Source organism: Furipterus horrens, unplaced genomic scaffold (genome assembly GCF_987537825.1).
Source record: "Furipterus horrens unplaced genomic scaffold, mFurHor1.1.pri manual_scaffold_4, whole genome shotgun sequence".
NCBI lineage: Eukaryota > Metazoa > Chordata > Mammalia > Chiroptera > Furipteridae > Furipterus > Furipterus horrens.
Genome location: NW_028327174.1, coordinates 187,017,926 through 187,036,486, shown reverse-complemented (window position 1 = coordinate 187,036,486; position 18,561 = coordinate 187,017,926). Strand labels below are relative to the sequence as shown.

General features: G+C 43.9%; 1 protein-coding gene and 1 long non-coding RNA gene across 2 annotated transcripts; one reads left to right on the top strand and one right to left on the bottom strand.

Moving 5' to 3' along the window:
- Positions 1-33: 33 nt before the first annotated feature.
- On the bottom strand, positions 34-7,795 carry LOC150013572 (uncharacterized). The gene is made up of 3 exons (XR_016510816.1): positions 7,341-7,795; positions 5,196-5,347; positions 34-155 (listed from the first exon to the last, which is right to left on the bottom strand). It is a non-coding gene; the product is annotated as an uncharacterized LOC150013572 (long non-coding RNA).
- Positions 7,796-7,969: 174 nt separating this feature from the next.
- ZFP37 (ZFP37 zinc finger protein) lies at positions 7,970-18,166 on the top strand. The gene is made up of 4 exons (XM_090274576.1): positions 7,970-8,067; positions 10,905-11,031; positions 11,324-11,458; positions 16,578-18,166. The coding sequence occupies exons 1-4, from the start codon at positions 8,035-8,037 to the stop codon at positions 18,122-18,124; spliced, it is 1,842 nt and encodes a 613-aa protein (XP_090130702.1). The 5' UTR covers positions 7,970-8,034; the 3' UTR covers positions 18,125-18,166.
- The last annotated feature ends 395 nt before the right edge of the window (positions 18,167-18,561 follow it).

The following is an 18,561-nucleotide window of genomic DNA, read 5'->3' as shown; positions in this document are numbered from 1 at the left end:
CAGGCGGCTCTGCAGCTTGTACCGGCTGGGCCTGGAGGTCTCGGCAAGCACACTGTCCCCTCCTCTCTTCCTGCCTGGTGCCAGGGCTTGGGGTCTTCTCTTCCAGCTCATGCTGGAATGGGGCTGCCAGGTGAGCCAGGTGCAGCATAGTTGAACTATGAGAAAATAAATTTTTGTTGTTTAAGATATCCAGTTTGTGGTACTTTCTAATGGCAGTTCTAGCAGACTAATACAGAAATCTACCTGCCTTTAAACCAAGTGAGGGGATGTCATAGATATTTTAGTGTTGAAATTAAGTCACATTTTTGATTCATGTTCTGTTAGCTTCCACGGGTACCCCAATAAGTTTCTTTAGTATTTCAGACTTTTACCACATGACTAAGTAAATGTCCTTGCAATTGTTCAGGTACTTCTTGACTCTTCTATTCATTTATTTCCCTGATTCAATTATTCTTGTTTTTTTTCCTTATGTTTTTCATTGTACCAACTTTATATATTTAATTTACACACAATGCACCCAGAGCTAATGTACAAGTCGATAAAATGCATACACATGTATACACATCCATGTAATCACTACTCCAATCAAAATATAGGACATTCCTACTGTGTCGTTTGGCAATCAATACCTTCACTCCACTGTCAAACACAACCCATGGCTCTTCTTTTAGAGAATTTCATTTTTAGACCTATACTGATATGCAGGTCTTATTTTCTCAATTTTTTGAGCCTACTACCATTTCCAAAGATTTCTACTTCCATTGCACACCAATCCTTCTGGTATCTTATTTCATTAACTTACCCTTAATAATAGAATGACTTGGTAGAGCTACTGGTTGTTTTGTTTTGTTTTGTTTTGTTTTGTTAGATTTTATTTATTTATTTTTAGAGAGAGGAGACGGGAAGGAGAAAGAGAGGGAGAGAAATATTGATGTTTCTGTTAGTTGCCTCTCACATGTCCCCAACTACCGCCAACCCCCAACCACCAGGGACCTGGACGGCAACCCAGACATGTGCCGGGACCGGGATTCCAACCAGCAACATTTCTGGTTCAAGGGATGACACCCAAACCACTGAGCCACACTAGTCAGGGCAGTAAAGCTACTCTTTTATGACCATCATTATGTTTAGCTGTGAACATATGTTCTTTTAATTCTTCACTTTTTCAACCTTGTAATTAGAGGTTACTAAAGAGAAAATATAAGCTGAGGGCTGCCTGACTCCCCAGGGGGCCCCTTGGTCCCTCTTGCAGGGAATATGAAGGTATTCTATCCAAGGAAAACCTGTCCTCTGAAGAGAAGTGAGAAAATTGACTTCCCTATGAAAAATGGAGAAAGAAGAAATTAGTCCAGGCCTGGAAGGGCTCCCAGAGGATATGAGGTAGGTTTCCAAATTCTTTTCTGAAACTAGTTTTGATAGATACTTGTACAAATTTGAGAAACAAAAGAGATTAGAGTGGAGATGAGATTAACCGGGTGCCCCAGAGGATTTGACCTTCACTCAGCATTTGTGGTCAGGAAAACCCAAGGTACAGGCCACAATCCTTGTGGTTAGTGCTCTGCCAGGGGATCCTCCTCCAGGTCTAGACTTAAAGTATTTGTGGCACCATGCCAGGAGGCCTGGCATGTAAACAGACACAAAATAAAGGCTACTTTATGCAAAGAGATGCCTGAAAAGAGAGGTGCCTATAGGAATACTGGCCCCTGAGGGTGTGGTCATTAATGACATTGTGCATCAATTGAGCCGGGAATAATTAACTCACCCCACACTCTAGAGGTAGCATAGAGACCATTCCTCCTGACGACCCACAGAGACCACCAGGCAGAGCCAGGTGGCCAAGGGCTTGGGGCACAGATGGTGGAGAAGCCCCAATGGTGCCCCTTGCAGACAGCAAAAAGGAAATGTAGACCACAGAGAGAAGGCGAAGGGATCACTGCCCTCAGCACAAGGGAGAATAAAAATAGCCCAACTCAGCCAGATCTGAACTTAAGGGAACAGGGGCAGCTTTCAGGGCTGGATATTTGGAGAGGTAGAGATGTGGAGGCCAGGCCTGAGTGGCAAGCCAAGCACCCACTGGAAGATAGATGATGACCCTGGTGAGATGTGCCTAAAGCCATAAAGGACTTGTCACCGGTTCCCTAGACAACCAGTGTCTGGCCTCCAGAGCCACCAATGATGGTAAGCTGAAGGGGTGGAGTTGGGTGGGAGGATGGGGAGAGGATGGAGGTGACTATGGAAATGAGTCCCAATTGGCACCTATGCCATTTTGCAGAGGGAGGTGAAAGGGCAATATTCTGAAGGTGTCCCAAACACTGCCTTCTTTCTGACGAAGTAATACAGGAGGGAGATAATCCACCTGTGCTCTGGACAAAGCCTCCTGCCTGTGATGGGTGACATTCAGACTTGGCAGCTTGGGATCACAAGGGCCACCAGTCTTACAGAATAAAGGCCATGCACCATTTGGAATGCAAAAGTGCCATTTGTAAAAAGTCTGGGATATTGATGAAATCATCCAGGCTGTGCATCAATTCAGCTGAAACCAGTCCTTTAGCTGTGACCTTTCCCCTTAAGAGAGATTACAAATCCTTTAAGATGGAGCTATTACACTTAAACACAGATTGTATATCATATGAGAGACGATGGCCTGGGATTCACAAATTGGACTTTATCATTTTTTGTTTTTTTAAAAATAATTTATTTGTTTGTTTATTTTTAGAGAGAGGGGAAAAGAGAAAGAGAGGGAGAGAGACATTGCTGTGTGGTTGCCTCTCACTCGCACCCCCAACTGGGGACCTGACGTGCAACCTAGTCACGTGCCCTGACTGGGAATCGAACCAGCAACACTTGGTTCGCAGGCTGACGCTCAATCCACTGAGCCACAGCAGCCAGGAGGACTTTATCCTTTATCTTACAATTTCCACATCGTCCTTTCTAGAGTTGTGACCTCTTGAGTACCTTTACCCACAAGGAAGGCAGAAGCTTTTTGACAACAGCACAGCCTGGCCCCATCATCATGAGCCTATGGCAATACATGTCTGATGGGGATGAGTGAAGAGGAAATAAGATGAAGAAAGTTCGAGTAACAAATTCCATCTTGATCTGTCATGGAGAGCAGAGCGCCATGACCCTCGGGCTGAATGTGTGCTGCTTGCCTGTTTTGAAGAAAACATTAATTGGAAGCCTAACTTCACTCTTTCATTCCATGGACTCTGTGGTGGCTTTCCTGCCATGATGGCAGAGGTGAAGAGTGGCCAGAGAATGCCTGCCCCAATACTCAAGAGTTTTTTTAGTCTTTTACACCAGCACCTTGCTGTCGCTAGGCATCTATGGAGTGTACCCTGCTGATACAGATGCAAACACATAGAACTATTGATACAAATGAGGAAAAAAGCACTAGAAACAGAACACAAAGATTGCACTTTCTTTGAGGTCCACACGCAGCACAGAACTGATTGCCTGTGCTTGCTGTCAGGCAGAGGGAAATGCTCCAAAATTAGCAGCTAAAGAGTCACAGGGATGAATAGAATAAGCTGAAGACCCCCCAACAGGTGCCTGATCCCATCAAGCCACTTCCTGTGTCCCGGGTACTGTCTTCCCTCACCCCCACCCACCGCAATAATGATATAGCCCAGCAGGGGACCCCGGGAAACTCATAAAAAGCCAGGCCATCTATCCTCCTGGTCATTGCCTGGTTCACTCCTCAAGCCTCCAGACGCCTAGCCTAGCTCAGGTGGGAGATGAAGGGCCGAAATGGAAGGGGTGATGAGTGGCCCAAGGCCTGGCCAGGGGCACCCAGGAAGACCAGGCTACTCCCACAATGAATATGAGAGGATTTACTCCAAGGGAAACCATCCACTGGAGAAAAAGGAGAGGATTGGCATCATTATGAGAGGAAGAGAAAGAAGATCATGGAGACCACAGAAAGCTCCCACAGCAAAGAAGGTAGGATTCTCAGCCTCTTTCTCTCTCTCTCTCTCTCTCTCTCTCTCTCTCTCTCTCTCTCTCTCTCTCTCTCTCTCTCTCTCCCGCAAAAATTATGGAGGTGGGGGCAAAGCAGCAAGCCCCAGAAGGTTTGAACTTCTGGACTCGAGGGAAGGTTTCCTGGTGCAGGTATGCCAGGCAGCTGAGGTGCATCAATAGTGATGGGAAAGGCTGGGCCCTGGGCAGCTGCCCACGAAGCATGGAGGCAGTGGGCATCCGAGAGAAGTTAGCCGTTGGGTGTGGGGCTTATCCGATAATCCACTCTTCTCCAGACTTCCAGAGATAAGCCAGGGACCACTCACTCATTCCTGTCCTCCTCTACACCCACAACAATCACCAGGCAGAGCCAAATGGTTAAGAGCGCCAGGCACAGTCGGCGGAGAAGCCCCGATGATTCCCTTCACAGTCGCAGCAAAGAAAACGGACACCCAGAAGAGAAGGAGAGGGGACGACTATGCTCCGCCCAAGGGAGAAGAAAGGACGAGCCCGACTCCACCAGAGCAGGACATCAGAACAGACGACGTAGGTTTCTGGGCTGTGCCTTTGCAGAGATGGAGGTGTGAACACCTGCCCTGAGTGGCAAACCAGCACCCAAGGGAAGGAGGGGACAGACACTGCCCCTGTTGAGATGCTCCTAAAGCCCTAAAGGGCTGGGAAACCGAGGTACAGGACTTGGCGGTGGTTCCCATTAGATTGTGGGAGGGGCCACCAGTCAGGCTTGGTGGGAGTGGGAGGTGGAGGAGTCGGGACTGGAAAGCGGCCCTGGTAACTGGCAGGCCGCTCACACTCACCGAAACACCTTATGTTTTGTTTCCCACGCAGGTTTTGCCCACCCTCCCCCGTAACTCAATGACAGGAGGACCTCGCCCAGAAGTCCTGCGAAGACCACCGGTCCCTGAGGCTGCCAGGGCAGCCCAGCGTGCAGGTTCGCCTCCCCAAAGCGCCGCTGCCAACATCTGTCTCCAGAAGCCCCCGAGCTTCTGCAAGTCCTGACGTCCAAGCTCTTCAATCAAGTGGGTGCGCTGGAGGCGGTCCTGGACGAACTGCGGGCTCCGGAGGCCGCCTTCCTGCGGGTGCCCGCCACTGGCACGCAGATCGATGCCTCGCAGCGCGCCTGGCTCAGCTGGCAGCTGGCAGCTGGCGCACACGGAGGCAAACCTGCACTGGGCGCTCGTCCATCTCTACACCCTGCCCGCTTCGCAGCCGCGGCTCACCTGCCAGCAGCCAGCGTTAGCGATCGAACGTCCAGCCGGTGTCCTCACCCAGTCCCTTCTGCCGGAGAGCCAATCCGGATTCCGTGCTCCCAACTCCCCGTGCAAGGGTCCCAGGCGACCAGCTTCCTCCTCACAGCGTGACTGAAATCCACCTGTCGGGGAAACAGGACCAGTGCTCCGACTCCTAGGGGATCCAGCTCAGGGACCATTGGGTCCAGTTTTCCCGCAGACAACCAGTAGGGAGAGCCTACAGAGGAACACATTTCTTCTAGGGGCTCAGATAACTGTGGCTGTCATTGATTGGGACATTTTCCCCATCAGATATTTTCCTGTTTTATATGAAAAATAAAACCGGTTTAAAGAAACATAGGGGTGTGTGTGTGTTCATTTATTTATTTTCATCTCAGCCTGTACCTTAAAGACAGAATGGATTTCTTTAAGGTGAACATGTAGAAACTCATCTAGAATCAAGCCTTTACCTCCAATGAGCACACTGGGTGATTTGGGGAATGTTTTATTATTGAACACATCTTTAATTCTCAGTCCTGTTAGCTTTAGTAAGTCACAATAAATTGCCTGAGGATTTCAAACCTTTGCCACTGTGAAGAAACAGCTACCCTTGGGAGTGACTTGTGAGCCTCTTGAATCTCTTACTTATCTAGTGATTTTTCTATCTTGTCTTTACCCTATGCTTTGGCATCATGTCAAGTAGACATTCACTGCCGTACCTACAAGGCACATGGTGTAAGTTCACACACACATCAATAGAAGGCTTATGAGTGTGTAAACTCCCCACTACTACCACTTCAATCCACACATAGGATATTGCCATCATGCCACTGTGCAAATCTATATCCCCACCTGCTGCCAATACACTGAACTGATGCTTCTTCTTTCAAAGGAATCCTTTTTACAATTGTATCGAGCATGAGATCTCATTTTCTCATTTTGCTGTGCCTACTCGTAAAGTTTTCTATGATCACTGCACCCCACCAATCCTGTGTCTTACCTCTCTCACTGTCATGTATTAACAGAATCAATGGGCAAACCTAGTTCCCCCCTTTTAACCCCTGTTATTGTACTTAGCATTGAACACACATAGAGTCTTTTCTTCTGGCTTTAACCACCTCTCTTCAACAGATATTGTCCCAAGACACAACGGAAAAAACAGGCTCTGAGAGGTTATCTACATGCCAAAGGTTATAGGGGACAGAACACTGAGGTCAGGCACCCTTTAGTTCCAAATCTTGTGCTTTGTAGCTACTGTTTGTCTCAAACATCACTTATTTGTCAATGGCAACAATAGGTGTGATTTATAGAACACCGATGGCACTATGGGGCAGAGATAATGGGTACCTTGTTAGAATCCTGCTTATCACAATACCTATAACTTATTTTGCTAAGACCTAGGGTTGATACTAGAAGACAAGGGAAAACATTCTGGGGATTGTTTGAGGATAAATGGGAAAGACCACTGTGATTTGTTGGCCAAACACAATTTTCGTTGTTGTTAGAAAAAAAATTTCAATAATGGGTTGGAGATACTACTCAGAAAGTGTCTTGAGATTAGGTGGCCTAGGGACTCTTCTTTATGAGCTCAGTGAAGATGTACTGAGAATCGTGTTCAGACAAAAGATTGAGAGGGAAGAAAGGCAAATGCAACTCACTGCCAACTGAGGAATAACTCAGTCTGGATAACCCAAGTGCAAGTTGCAAAGCAGGGTATGTTTGCTTCTGAAAGAAGGAACAACATATTTTCTCTTCTTATCCTCACCAGAGGACATTTTTTCATTGCTTTAAAGAGAGAGAGGAAAGAAGGGAGAGAGAGAAACATCCATTGGTTGGTTGCCTGCCTCCCTCCACCTCGCGCTGGGGTGGGTGGAGCCCAAAAACCTAGGAATGCGCCCTGACCAGAACGGAACCTGCTGCCCTTCCGTTACAGGAAGATGCTCCAACCAACTGAGCTAGGCCGGTCAGAGAAGGAACAGCATATATTCACCAGCCTTCTGCCCCATTGTAAATTCCAGCAGGGCCAACAAAAGTATGTGTACCTGAGTCCCCCCTCCTTCCCCATTACCTAGCATAGCACAGCAACCTAGTCTGCACATAGTAAAAGCTCAAGAAATAATTGTTAAATGTTGATACCTGAAATAGTGCACTGAAAAATTATTTCTGCTGCAATTGCTTGATAATTTGGATGACATAAGTCCATCGAATCCGGATTCTCAGTGAGAAGTGTTGTGTTCCCTTAACCTGCTGCTTCATTTTTTCCCTCATTGTTCCTTTATCATAAATGAAAAGACATCATCTATTTCAGTTAGTCTTCCCTCCACATGAAACAACGGCCTCCGTCCGACCGAGCTTTTTCTCCCTCCAATTTTGCAGCCTATCCGAGCTACTGGAGCCCGTTCTGGGCGTTGCGGGTCCCCGTTTCCCGGCAGCAGGCTGCGCTGATGCAGAAAGGCAACTTCAAATCCTGCGTCCTGGAAGGGCAGACTCCCGAGCCGGGAGGCCAGGCACGCGGAGGCACTGCAATGAGTCACTGAGCCGCGTTTCTGCCTGCGCCCACCTCACCACTGCAGCAGGCGTTGAGGAAACCCGCCCGCAAGCCCCCCGGGAGACCCCGGGGCTCCGCTGTACGGAGCAGCCTTGGCCAAGATGGCCGCGCCCGCGGGCGAGACCCAGGGGCGCCGCCATCGCTGCTGCAGGACCCTCTGAGGCCGCGCTCGGGTTGGCCGCCTTGCCAGCCTCCGACTGCGACCTGATCTTGACAAAGCCAGAGACCGTGGACCCAAGGAGTAGTGCGGGGACCGCGCAAGACGCTGGATGTGCAACGGAGATGGCTGTGTCCGAGCCTGGGGGCAGCCGGGCGGTGAGCGCAACCGGAGGCGGTTTGGTGGGCAGAGGTGGTCCAATCGGGGGTCAGCGATTGGAACGTTACTGTTGTCTGTGAACATGGGTGTTTTGGGAATGGAAGTCGGTGCTGGAGCCGGCGGGGTAGCGTTTTGACGGGTCTGTGGAGTAGTGATGGAGGGGTCTGTGCGGTCAGTGAGTGCTACAGTTTAAGGAATCAGTGTTTTGAGCGATCTGCGGTGACAGTGTTGGGGGGGAGGGCACTGTGTCTGTGGCAGTCACTGAAAGGTCAGTTTGGAAGACTGTGGGGTTCAGAAACGGGGCTTCGTGGTTTGTCAGATACTGGGGAGGTCTGTGGGGGTCGGCAGCTTTGGGTGGCTAGGGGAGCCAGCGAGTATGGATTGTCCCTATTGTAAGGGACAAAGAAACTGGGGACTCTCAAATCAGTAGGAAATACTTAGCAGCAAAGGACAAATGTAACCTTGAATTAGGGGGTCTCCGAGCCAGAGTCAACATTATTAGCACATCTACAAGTCAGGAAGGGACATTCCGCAGCTCAGCACAAATGCCTCTGAGATCAAAGGGGGAAGATATTCATCACCAAAGACAGGAAAATGGGAAAATGTAGCTAGACAGCCCAGCAAACAAGTTAGGGAAACTTCAAGGGCAAGCTAGAGACAGACCTATAACCAGATCATCCTTAGTTAATTACTACCCTCAGTTAATTTAGTTATCGCCTTAGATTGTAACTCCGGAGTATCCAGCAAAAAAAAAACACAGGAGTGGGAAGTAGGGGTTGCTCGTGTTAGGATAAAAACCAGCCTGCTCCGTTGGTCGTTTGTCGGCATACACCTTTGATTTGGCTGCGCCCAGACGTGCGAACCCGTGAATAAACAATGCCTCGTCTACTGCTTAAGTCCTGTGTCCAGGTGTTTTTATTGTGAGCGTTTCTCACACTATCGGTGCGAAGAGGTACAGGGAGCTCAGCTAGGAGAGTTTATTGTAATAGTTAGAAGGAAGAAATAATGATGGTTTGGAAAAGAGTTGTAGCATTGAAATGAAAAGTCACATTCAGAATACGTCTGGGGATGAGACAGTCGGACTTACTGATGAATTGATATGGACCCTGAGGGAAGAAAAGAATCAAGATTTACATCTAGACTTTTGGCCTGAGGAACTGGATAGATAGATGGTAATTCCATTTTCTGAGAAAGCGTGTTGGAGAAGACCGGGTTTGGTGGATATCATGGGAGCCAGGGTAGATGACAGTAGCTCTGTTTTGGCCATGTCAACATGCCCATTACATGTCCAAGTAGACATGCTGAGTAGTTGTTAGGTATATGAATCTGACATCAGCATAAAGATGGTATTTAAAAGCTTCGATTGGATAAGATGACCTGGGGAGAGAAGGCAGGGAAGAAAAGGGGGCCCAGGACAGAGCTCTGAGTCACTCTGACATTTAGAGGTTTGGTAGAAAACAAACAAACAAAAAGGGGTAGCAACTGAGCTGAGGTAGGAGAAAAACTAAATGTGGTGTCAAAGAAGCATAGAGTAGAAAACTTAAAAAAAAAAGATTTTATTTATTTTTAGAGAGAGGGGAAAGGAGGGAGAAAGACAGGGAGAGAAACATCAATATATGGTTGTCTCCTGCGTGCCCCCAACTAGGGACCTCACCTGCAACCCAGTCATGTGCCCTGTCCAGGAATCAAACCTTCAACCTCCTAGTCACAGGCCAGCACTCAATCCACTGAGCCACACTAGCCGGGGCAGAGAAGAAAACTTTTCGAGACAATGGAAGTAATCAGTTGTGTCATATGCTCTTGTGAGTCCCAGAAGAATGACTACAGAGAATTTGACCTTATAGCTCTTTTAGTGGAGTCATAAAATTCTGTTGGGGTAAGTAGAAAGGATGGGAGGTAATGAAGTAGAAACAGCAAGAGTAGATGACACTAGGAGTTCTGCTGGTAAAGGGAGAAAAGAAATTGACATTGGATGGGACATGAGATTATGAGAGGTTTTCTTTAGATGAATGATAGATACTAAGGCAACTTTGTATGTTAATTGGAATAATTCAGTAGAAAGGGAAAAGCAGACGGTACAAAAGAGAACGAGGTTAACTGCAGGGGTGAAATCCTTGAGAAGGCAGCTGAGGATGGGATCCAGAGCATGAGGACCAAGTGGCCTTAGGTGAAACTAGAGAACAGTTCTTCCATTTTAACAGAAGGGAAGACAGATTATATGGGTTTGGGAACAGGATAGTGGAATTGATGGTAACAAGTCAAGGTAGATCTTGCTCATTTGCATTATTTTCTCTTTGACATATAAGGCAAATTCATCAGCTGAGAGTGCAAAAGGAGATGTTGGAGATTTCAAAGAGAAAGGGGAGAGTGTTTGGCATAATCATCTTTGAAAGAGAAATACAAACTGACAGTATTGGATGCCCATTTGAGACATGTAACCTCTTCCAGGTTACAGACTTCTATCCTTGATGGCAGAAAGAGAGAGGAAGCAAGGTCTCTTGACTCATAAGGGCACTAATTCCATTCATGAAGATCCCACCCTCATGACCTCATCTAATCTCATTACCTTCCAAAGGCCCTATCTGCTAATACTATCATATTGGAGGGTGGGGTTTCAACATATGAATTTGGAGGAGACACAAACATTCAGTACATAATAGGTACATTTCTTAATATGATTTTTGTTTCTCAAGAAAAAATGGAAAATTGAGTAGAGAATAGGTATCCTATATAACATCATGATCAACCGTGAATGATCAAGGTAAGAACAAGTAATTATCTGTCCAAATCACTCAGGAGTGTGGATAACATTAGACTGAATATGCTATTATTATAGGGATCGGTAACATTCAAGGACGTGACTATGGCCTTTACCCAGAAGGAATGGGAGCAACTAGACCCAGCTCAGAGGAGCCTATACAAGGATGTGATGTTGGAGAATTACAGCAACCTTGCCGCAATGGGTAAGAAAATTCCTTTGTAATTCAAAATATGTCCACTGTGATATCTTCTCTCTGAATTCCTTGATAAGTCTCACCTTGATTTTTGAGTCAAAGAATTTTAATCCCTTCTGGGTACTAGGCAGAATACTTTGCCCTTGTCTCCAGAATGGAAGGTCTACTCAGGTGGGGCACTTTAAAATCTCAGAATCCTTATTTTATTTACCCTGCAAGGCTCTGAAGCTCAAATGTCAGGGCTTGATTTCTGGGATGTTTGTTGTTCTGACATTAAATGTCTACAATTTCTCATGAGCAGGGCACCAGGCTGCCAAAACAGACATGATCTCCAAGATGGAAAAAGGAGAAGAGCCATGTTTGGGGAAAGGGAAGAGACCCAGGCAACGTGGTCTGAGTGAAACAGCAAGACCCAAGCAAATAGGATCCAATGGAAGTAAGTTCCTAATTTCTTGGTGGTAACTTTGGAATTATTTAAAGAATCATTTATTCTTAAATTCTTCTTAAAGATCCCAGATCTTTCTTTCATAACCAGGAAGTAGCAATAGAAAAATATCAGAATCTCCTGGAGGAAGAAGTTTTCAAACTACAAAGATTCTTTAACCTTGGAGATTCTAATATTTCTTCTTTCTATGAACCTGTCCATGTGAAAAGTTCTTATATGAGGTTCACTCTAGTTATATGTTAGTGTTACGGGAGTATCAGTCAGCTTAGGCTAACTTATACTCCATTAAGGAATGGCCCCCACAATCTTAATGACTTACAACAAGAAAGATTTGTTTCTTGCTCACGCCGTAGCCTGTGTGAGATTATCTTGTGGACCTATGTTGAAAGAGCAGTCCCTGCCTGGCAAATTCTGTCTCATGGCAGAGGGAAAGAAGAGTGAGTGGACCCACATCATGACTCTTAAAATCACTGTTTGGAAGTGGTAGATATCTCTTTCTGCTCACATTTTATTGATTAATTGGTTAGAGGAAATCACCTGACCAATCCTGAGTTCATCAGCGTAGGAATGTATAATCCTTGCACAGGGAGGATTCAAATAGCCGTGCAGTGGGACTGGGAGGTGTAATCCTTTACAGGCAACAGTAACACAGTCTGCCACATCACTCAGGTTGTGGCAGGAGAAAAGGTGAAAACCAGAGTTCTAAACCTTTGGTTCCAGGGCCTCAGATGCCCAAGTGACCCTTGCACACAGCTGCCTTTCCTCGCCCATGCTGCGCATTGCTCAGCTTGGAGAAGCAGTGATTCCTCTTTACTGTCCTCTGAATTTCATTTCTGCTTACCTTATTTAAAGCAGTGCTTTTAAAAATTATCCTTCTTTTTTCCTAACACCCCGTTTTTCTCCCTTCCTCTACTCACACTCATATTCCAGGATATGACATTTCTCTCTTTATATATTCAGACATTCTTAGATCTGTCCTCTTTCCAAATCTCATGCATGATGCTCCTGACCCTAATTACTTTCCATTTTCCTCCTTTCACTGTGGAATGTTCTAGATCTGTGTTCAGTAATGCATCATCATTTACATTTTCTCCTTAACCTTTGTCCTCTAATGACCCAGATTTCAGGTCTCCGTCTAAACTTCTGACTTTTGCCCTGGCCAGTGTGGTTTAGTGGTTTGAGCACTGGCCTGCAAACCAAAGGCTCGCTGGTTCGATTCCCAGTCAGGGCACATGCCTGGGTTGCAGGCCAGGTCCACAGCTGGGGGTGTGTGAGAGGCAACCAAACATTGATGTTTCTCTCCCTTTCTACTTGCCATCCTCCTCTCTCTAAAAATAAATAAAATCTTTAAAAAAAATTCCTGACTTTAAAGTGACCACTGCTTACCTTCCAGTGCATATTTTAAGTTTTGATCAGCCTAAGTTCTTGTCTACCTAGTTTGAATTTTACCACTTGCATCTGATTTTATCTTCTGAGTGCTTCTTTGCCGTTTTTTTCACCAGTTTCTCTTCCTTCTCACTTTGCTGAATTGTCCCTAAGGTGTATCTTCTACTATTTATTTTTTTCTATGGTATTATCGTCCGAGGAATCCTCCTTTGTGCAAATACAAGCTTTTAATTCTACCCTGATAACTTCTAAGGTGAACTGATCATGTCCAGGTAAATCTCCAGTTCCTTTGTGCTGCGCTCATACTTCACCTGCTTACAAGATGACAGCTCATTCTTGGAGTGTCAGAACTGAAAGCTTTGTCTTTCTTTCTCAATCAGAGCTTCCTTTCACCTTCCCTATTTTTATCAGGATCTACTCTGATTTTAGGCCTGTTTACCATGGAGTTTCTATGAGTCTTTGCTCTCTGCCTTCTCTCTTACTATTCTCTCCTCAGTTCCTGGGGTATTTTTCTTCTTGATTCTCACTGACATCAGCCAAACCAGGTTCATATTATCACATAACTGAATTGCTTTACTTCTTAGGTAGATTTGTTGAATTCCCTTAGGACAATTTCATCTGAAGTGTTGCCACCAAACATTAAAACATTCAGTTATTATTTATGTCATTTCAGTCCCCAAATTAGCAGAATGTCCACAATATCTTTTTAAGTTTCCTATGACCCTGAATTTTCCAAGACTCCTTGAATTTCCTAAGAGCAGAGGGACCAGTCCTTCAAATAACAAATGAAGAGACCTCATGAAAGTTTTTGATCCATTCATCAGTGGCTCTAGTTCTGGCTGTCTGTCTTTACTTTTCTCTCTGGTACTTAATGTTACAACTAAAAAGGAATCCTGAGTCATTTAATACATCTTTGTCATTGCTACAATGAGGATCTTCTTGGTTCAGGTTCTTATATAGCACTTGGAGGTTCTTCAAGGAAGGACTATTCTATTCCCTCCAATGATTTGTCGGGTCTAATGAGCTCCATTTTTGTTTCTGAAGTTGTAGTCATTTTAGCTTAAAACTCATGTTTTAGTTATTGTCTCACATTCAGGACAAGCTTATAGACTTAAATACATGCTCTGCCACACCCAACTCTCCCCTTAGTATTACCCTTATTATACTAGTTTTCTATTTTAGATTCTCTTTCCCTCCCTCCTAGTAAATTTCCCTTGTAGTGCTTTATATCTTTTCCTGCTTGCCAGTGTCATTTGGGACCAGCCCAAACATCATTATAAGAGGTTTTTATAATGTTGCCCTTCATGGGGAAGGGTTTGAGTTTTGGTCCCTTTTTCCCAGAAAATTTGCTTTTATTCTCTCCAGCATCCTTGGGCATTGGAAGATGCAGCCTTTGCCATGCTACATGAAAGTTCTTGTTATACAATTTCTCTCAGGATGCTTACATCACTTAAAATTTCCTAAATGGAGCCCTGACTGGTATGGCTCAGTTGGCTGGGCATCATCCCACAAAGCAAAAGGTTGCCAGTTCGATTCCAGGTCAGGGCACATGCCTGGGTTGCAGACTCAGTTCCTGATCAGGGTGGGTATGAGAGGCAGCCGATCGATATTTCTCTCTCACATTGATGTTTCTCTCCTTCCCTCCCCTTCTCTCTATAAATAAGAAAATAAGTTTCAAAAAATTTCTTAAATGGAAAAGCAGCTAGCAATTTTTCCACTTCTCCTTACTGTATCTATATCACCACTACATCTACACTTACAAAAACTGATCTTCTATCCCATGGGAACTAATCTCTTAAAAATTCTTCATAAAAGTAATATTTTTTTGGCTGTGTATTCAAATACCACAACTCTTCTCTGTTTGAGCCCAGTTTTCACTTTATCCATGTAATGATCCTTTACCACCAAGACAGCTATTCACTTTCTCTTTCTTTCTGAAATCATGGGGACTCTTATATCTGCTTCTCTCTTTGAGTCTGTTTAATTCCCAGCCTGAAGCTTTTTCAGCTTTTCCATGGACAAAGCTGAAAAAGACCACCCCAAAATAGCAGTCCCAGCTCCTAAGTTTTTAGATTTTTACATGTATAATGTCTATATCTTGCTCAGAGAAGTCTTTGTGCTTCTTTCTTGTTTAAAAATTTAGTGGGGTAATGTTGGTTAATAAATTTATATAGGCTTCAAGTGTACAATTCTATTACACATCATCTGTATATTATATTGTGTTCACAACCCAAAGTCACGTCTCCTGTCACCACCTATTCCCCCTTTACCCTCTTCGGCAGCCCCCCGCCCCCCGCCCCCCGCCAGAAGTCTGTTTCAATTCTAAATTCTTAAGAGAAAGACTATTATTGGACTAACTGGTGTGGAGCCTGGCGTTTACCACTATCCAATCAATTGTTTTCAACTAGAAGTTGGATCGTATTGTACAAACATGGCTACCTACATCTGTCAATGTGGATGGTGATCTCAAGAGGAGGGAGCATCGGTCAAGAAGATATCTCAAAATGTACAATTGTATAATGTATGGAGGAAAGAATGTGAGCGCTTAGAGCTGGAAAATAAGCTTAAGATTTATTGGCAGGACAGGAAAACAGGTGCGCTCCACAGCAAACCATTGGAAAACTAGCGTGTGTGAACACCATACATCCAAATGGTATAACGTTGGTTTGGCAGTCTCATTACTGTGTATTTTATCATATGATAAAAGCACTAAGGAACTCAGAGAAACTGTAGGTTTTTGTTTTGTTTTGTCTTTGAGTACAGGAATGTCATTGCATTGATCATGGGCGGTAGCAGTGGCACCCTTTCTGGTTTGGTCCTTCAGTCACCTTAAACTATTTAGTACTCCTTGGTGGACTTAGCTTATTTTCTCTGTTTTGGATTTTTGGAGTGCTTTAACAGAAATTTACTTGAGCTAGCCTAAGAGGAATTTATTATAAGGACATGGATAGATATTTTGTAATGTGAAGGCAGATACTTCAGCTAGGCCTTACCAAAGACTCGGACCAGGACTGGAAAGCCATTCGTAATTGAGATCATGCAAATGGCCTCTTTGAAGACATGTGATCCTACATCTCGGCTTTTCTGTGGATGTATGCTTCATCCTTAGTACTGATGAATTTTCTGTTTACACAGGGAAAAAATTACTTATTTTACTTGTCTTATATCATTTATAAATTTAAGAACCCAGTGGCGACTAACTAGAATCTAAATTTTTAGGAGGAAGACTCTTATTGGACATCTTGGCTTAAGCCAGATGTATCTCCCACTGTGACCATGGAGAGCTGGGTTAATACAGTACAGGCTACAGGAGTTGAGTGCTATGGGTGGATTGGCAGTTATCAAAGCTGGGCAGCTTGGGCTGAGGAGAGACCTCAAAAAAGTGTCAGCTACAATTACAAGCTCTTTTTACTTCATCTGTTTCCTGTTCACTGGTTCTGGTATATATTTCATCTTTTATTCCAGGTTGCAAGGTTGTATTTATAAATGTTCAAAGCTTTTTCTAATTACTACTGTCAATTTTCTTATACTGTTTTTACTACAGCAATTCCCCCTTCATGTCCAAGAGGATAGGGACATTTTTGCTTGATATTTCATTCACTTTGGGATACTAGGCTTGAATAAAGATTCAGTCTCACAACAGGGCATTTCTTTATAAATTATATTCTAAAATATGAGCGTGCAAAGGTTCACAAGAATGTCTCACTGAATTCCATTTTAGAAGAAGTCCAGCAAGATGAAGACCAGCTAGAGAATCACCAGGAATCTCAAAACAAACTCCTCAGTGAAGCTGCATTAAAGAAAAAAGCTTTAACTAAGAAGAAAGGCCATGAAGGTAGTTCATTGGGGGAAAAAAATGTGAGTTCCATAAAAGTTTCTTCCAAAAAAAAGCTTCTTAAATTTAATTCACAGGGGAAGAGTTTGAAACAGAATTTAGACTTACCTGGTCATATAAGAAACTATGCAAAAAAGAAACCTGATGTCGCTAAAGAGCACAGGAAGTCATCCAGCCATACCTTATCTGATACAAAGACAGACAAAAATAAAACAGGAAAGAAACAGAAATTATCCAACCATAGCTCATCTAATAGGTGTGACAAAACTCAAACTGGCAAGAAACATGAAAACTTAGTTCATCGTGGCTCGTCCTGTACTAAAAGGGACAAAATTAAAACTGGAGAGAAACATGAAAAATCATCCAGCCACAGCTCGTCTCCTACGAAGTGTGACACAGCTCCAGCTAAAGTGAAACCTTATGAATGTAGGCAGTGTGGGAAAGTTCTCAGCCACAAACAAGGACTTGTAGACCATCAGAGAACTCATACTGGGGAAAAACCATATGAATGTAATGAATGCGGGATAGCATTTAGCCAAAAGTCGCACCTTGTAGTACATCAGCGAACTCACACTGGAGAAAAACCCTATGAATGTACTCAGTGTGGCAAAGCTCATGGTCATAAACATGCCCTCACTGACCACCTAAGAGTTCATACTGGGGAGAAGCCCTATAAGTGTACTGAATGTGGGAAAACCTTCAGACACAGTTCGAATCTTATTCAACATGTAAGATCTCATACAGGTGAGAAACCCTATGAATGTAAGGAATGTGGAAAATCCTTTAGGTATAACTCATCTCTTACTGAACATGTGAGAACTCATACAGGTGAAATTCCGTATGAATGTAATGAATGTGGAAGAGCCTTTAAATATAGCTCATCTCTTACTAAACACATGAGAATCCATACAGGTGAGAAACCCTTTGAATGTAACGAATGTGGGAAAGCTTTCAGCAAGAAGTCACACCTCACTATACATCAAAGAACTCACACTAAGGAGAAACCATATAAATGTGATGAATGCGGGAAAGCCTTTGGACATAGCTCATCTCTTACTTACCACATGAGAACACATACGGGTGAAAGTCCCTTTGAATGTAATCAATGTGGGAAGGCCTTCAAGCAAATTGAAGGCCTTACTCAACATCAGAGAGTTCATACTGGGGAGAAACCCTATGAATGTAACGAATGTGGCAAAGCCTTTAGCCAAAAGTCACATCTCATTGTACATCATAGGACTCATACTGGGGAGAAACCTTATGAATGTAATGAATGTGGAAAAGCCTTCAATGCAAAGTCACAACTTGTAATACATCAGAGATCCCACACTGGAGAGAAGCCGTATGAATGTAAAGAATGTGGAAAAGCCTTCAAACAAAATGCATCCCTTACCAAACATGTGAAAACTCATTCAGAAGAGAAATCTCATGAGTGAAATAAATGCGAGATATTGACCTGAAGGTTTTATTTAATCTTAGAAGTATTCATGAATTTCAAGGATGTTAGAAAGCCTTTAACAAGATGTCACACCTCATTATACACGAGAGCATTTGAAAATGAATCTTCACATAGAAGCAATTGAGTTGAAACTTGATACTAAATCTTTTATAGAAAAGTTTTTAAAATAATTGTAAATGACCTATATGTTTACATTGAAATATAAAGTTTTAAAATTTGTTAGTAAGTTAAGTAAGCAGAGCACTAGAGAAATTACATATGCTGAAAATTTCTGAGGTGCTTGAGTATTGAGTACTTAAATACTACACAAGAATTGAATTTGTCTGTTTATTGCCCTGTATAAATGTTTGTGGTCATTGGTATGAGGCTCATCTTTGATATTATCACTCAGCTATTAATGTTTTTGCTACCTTC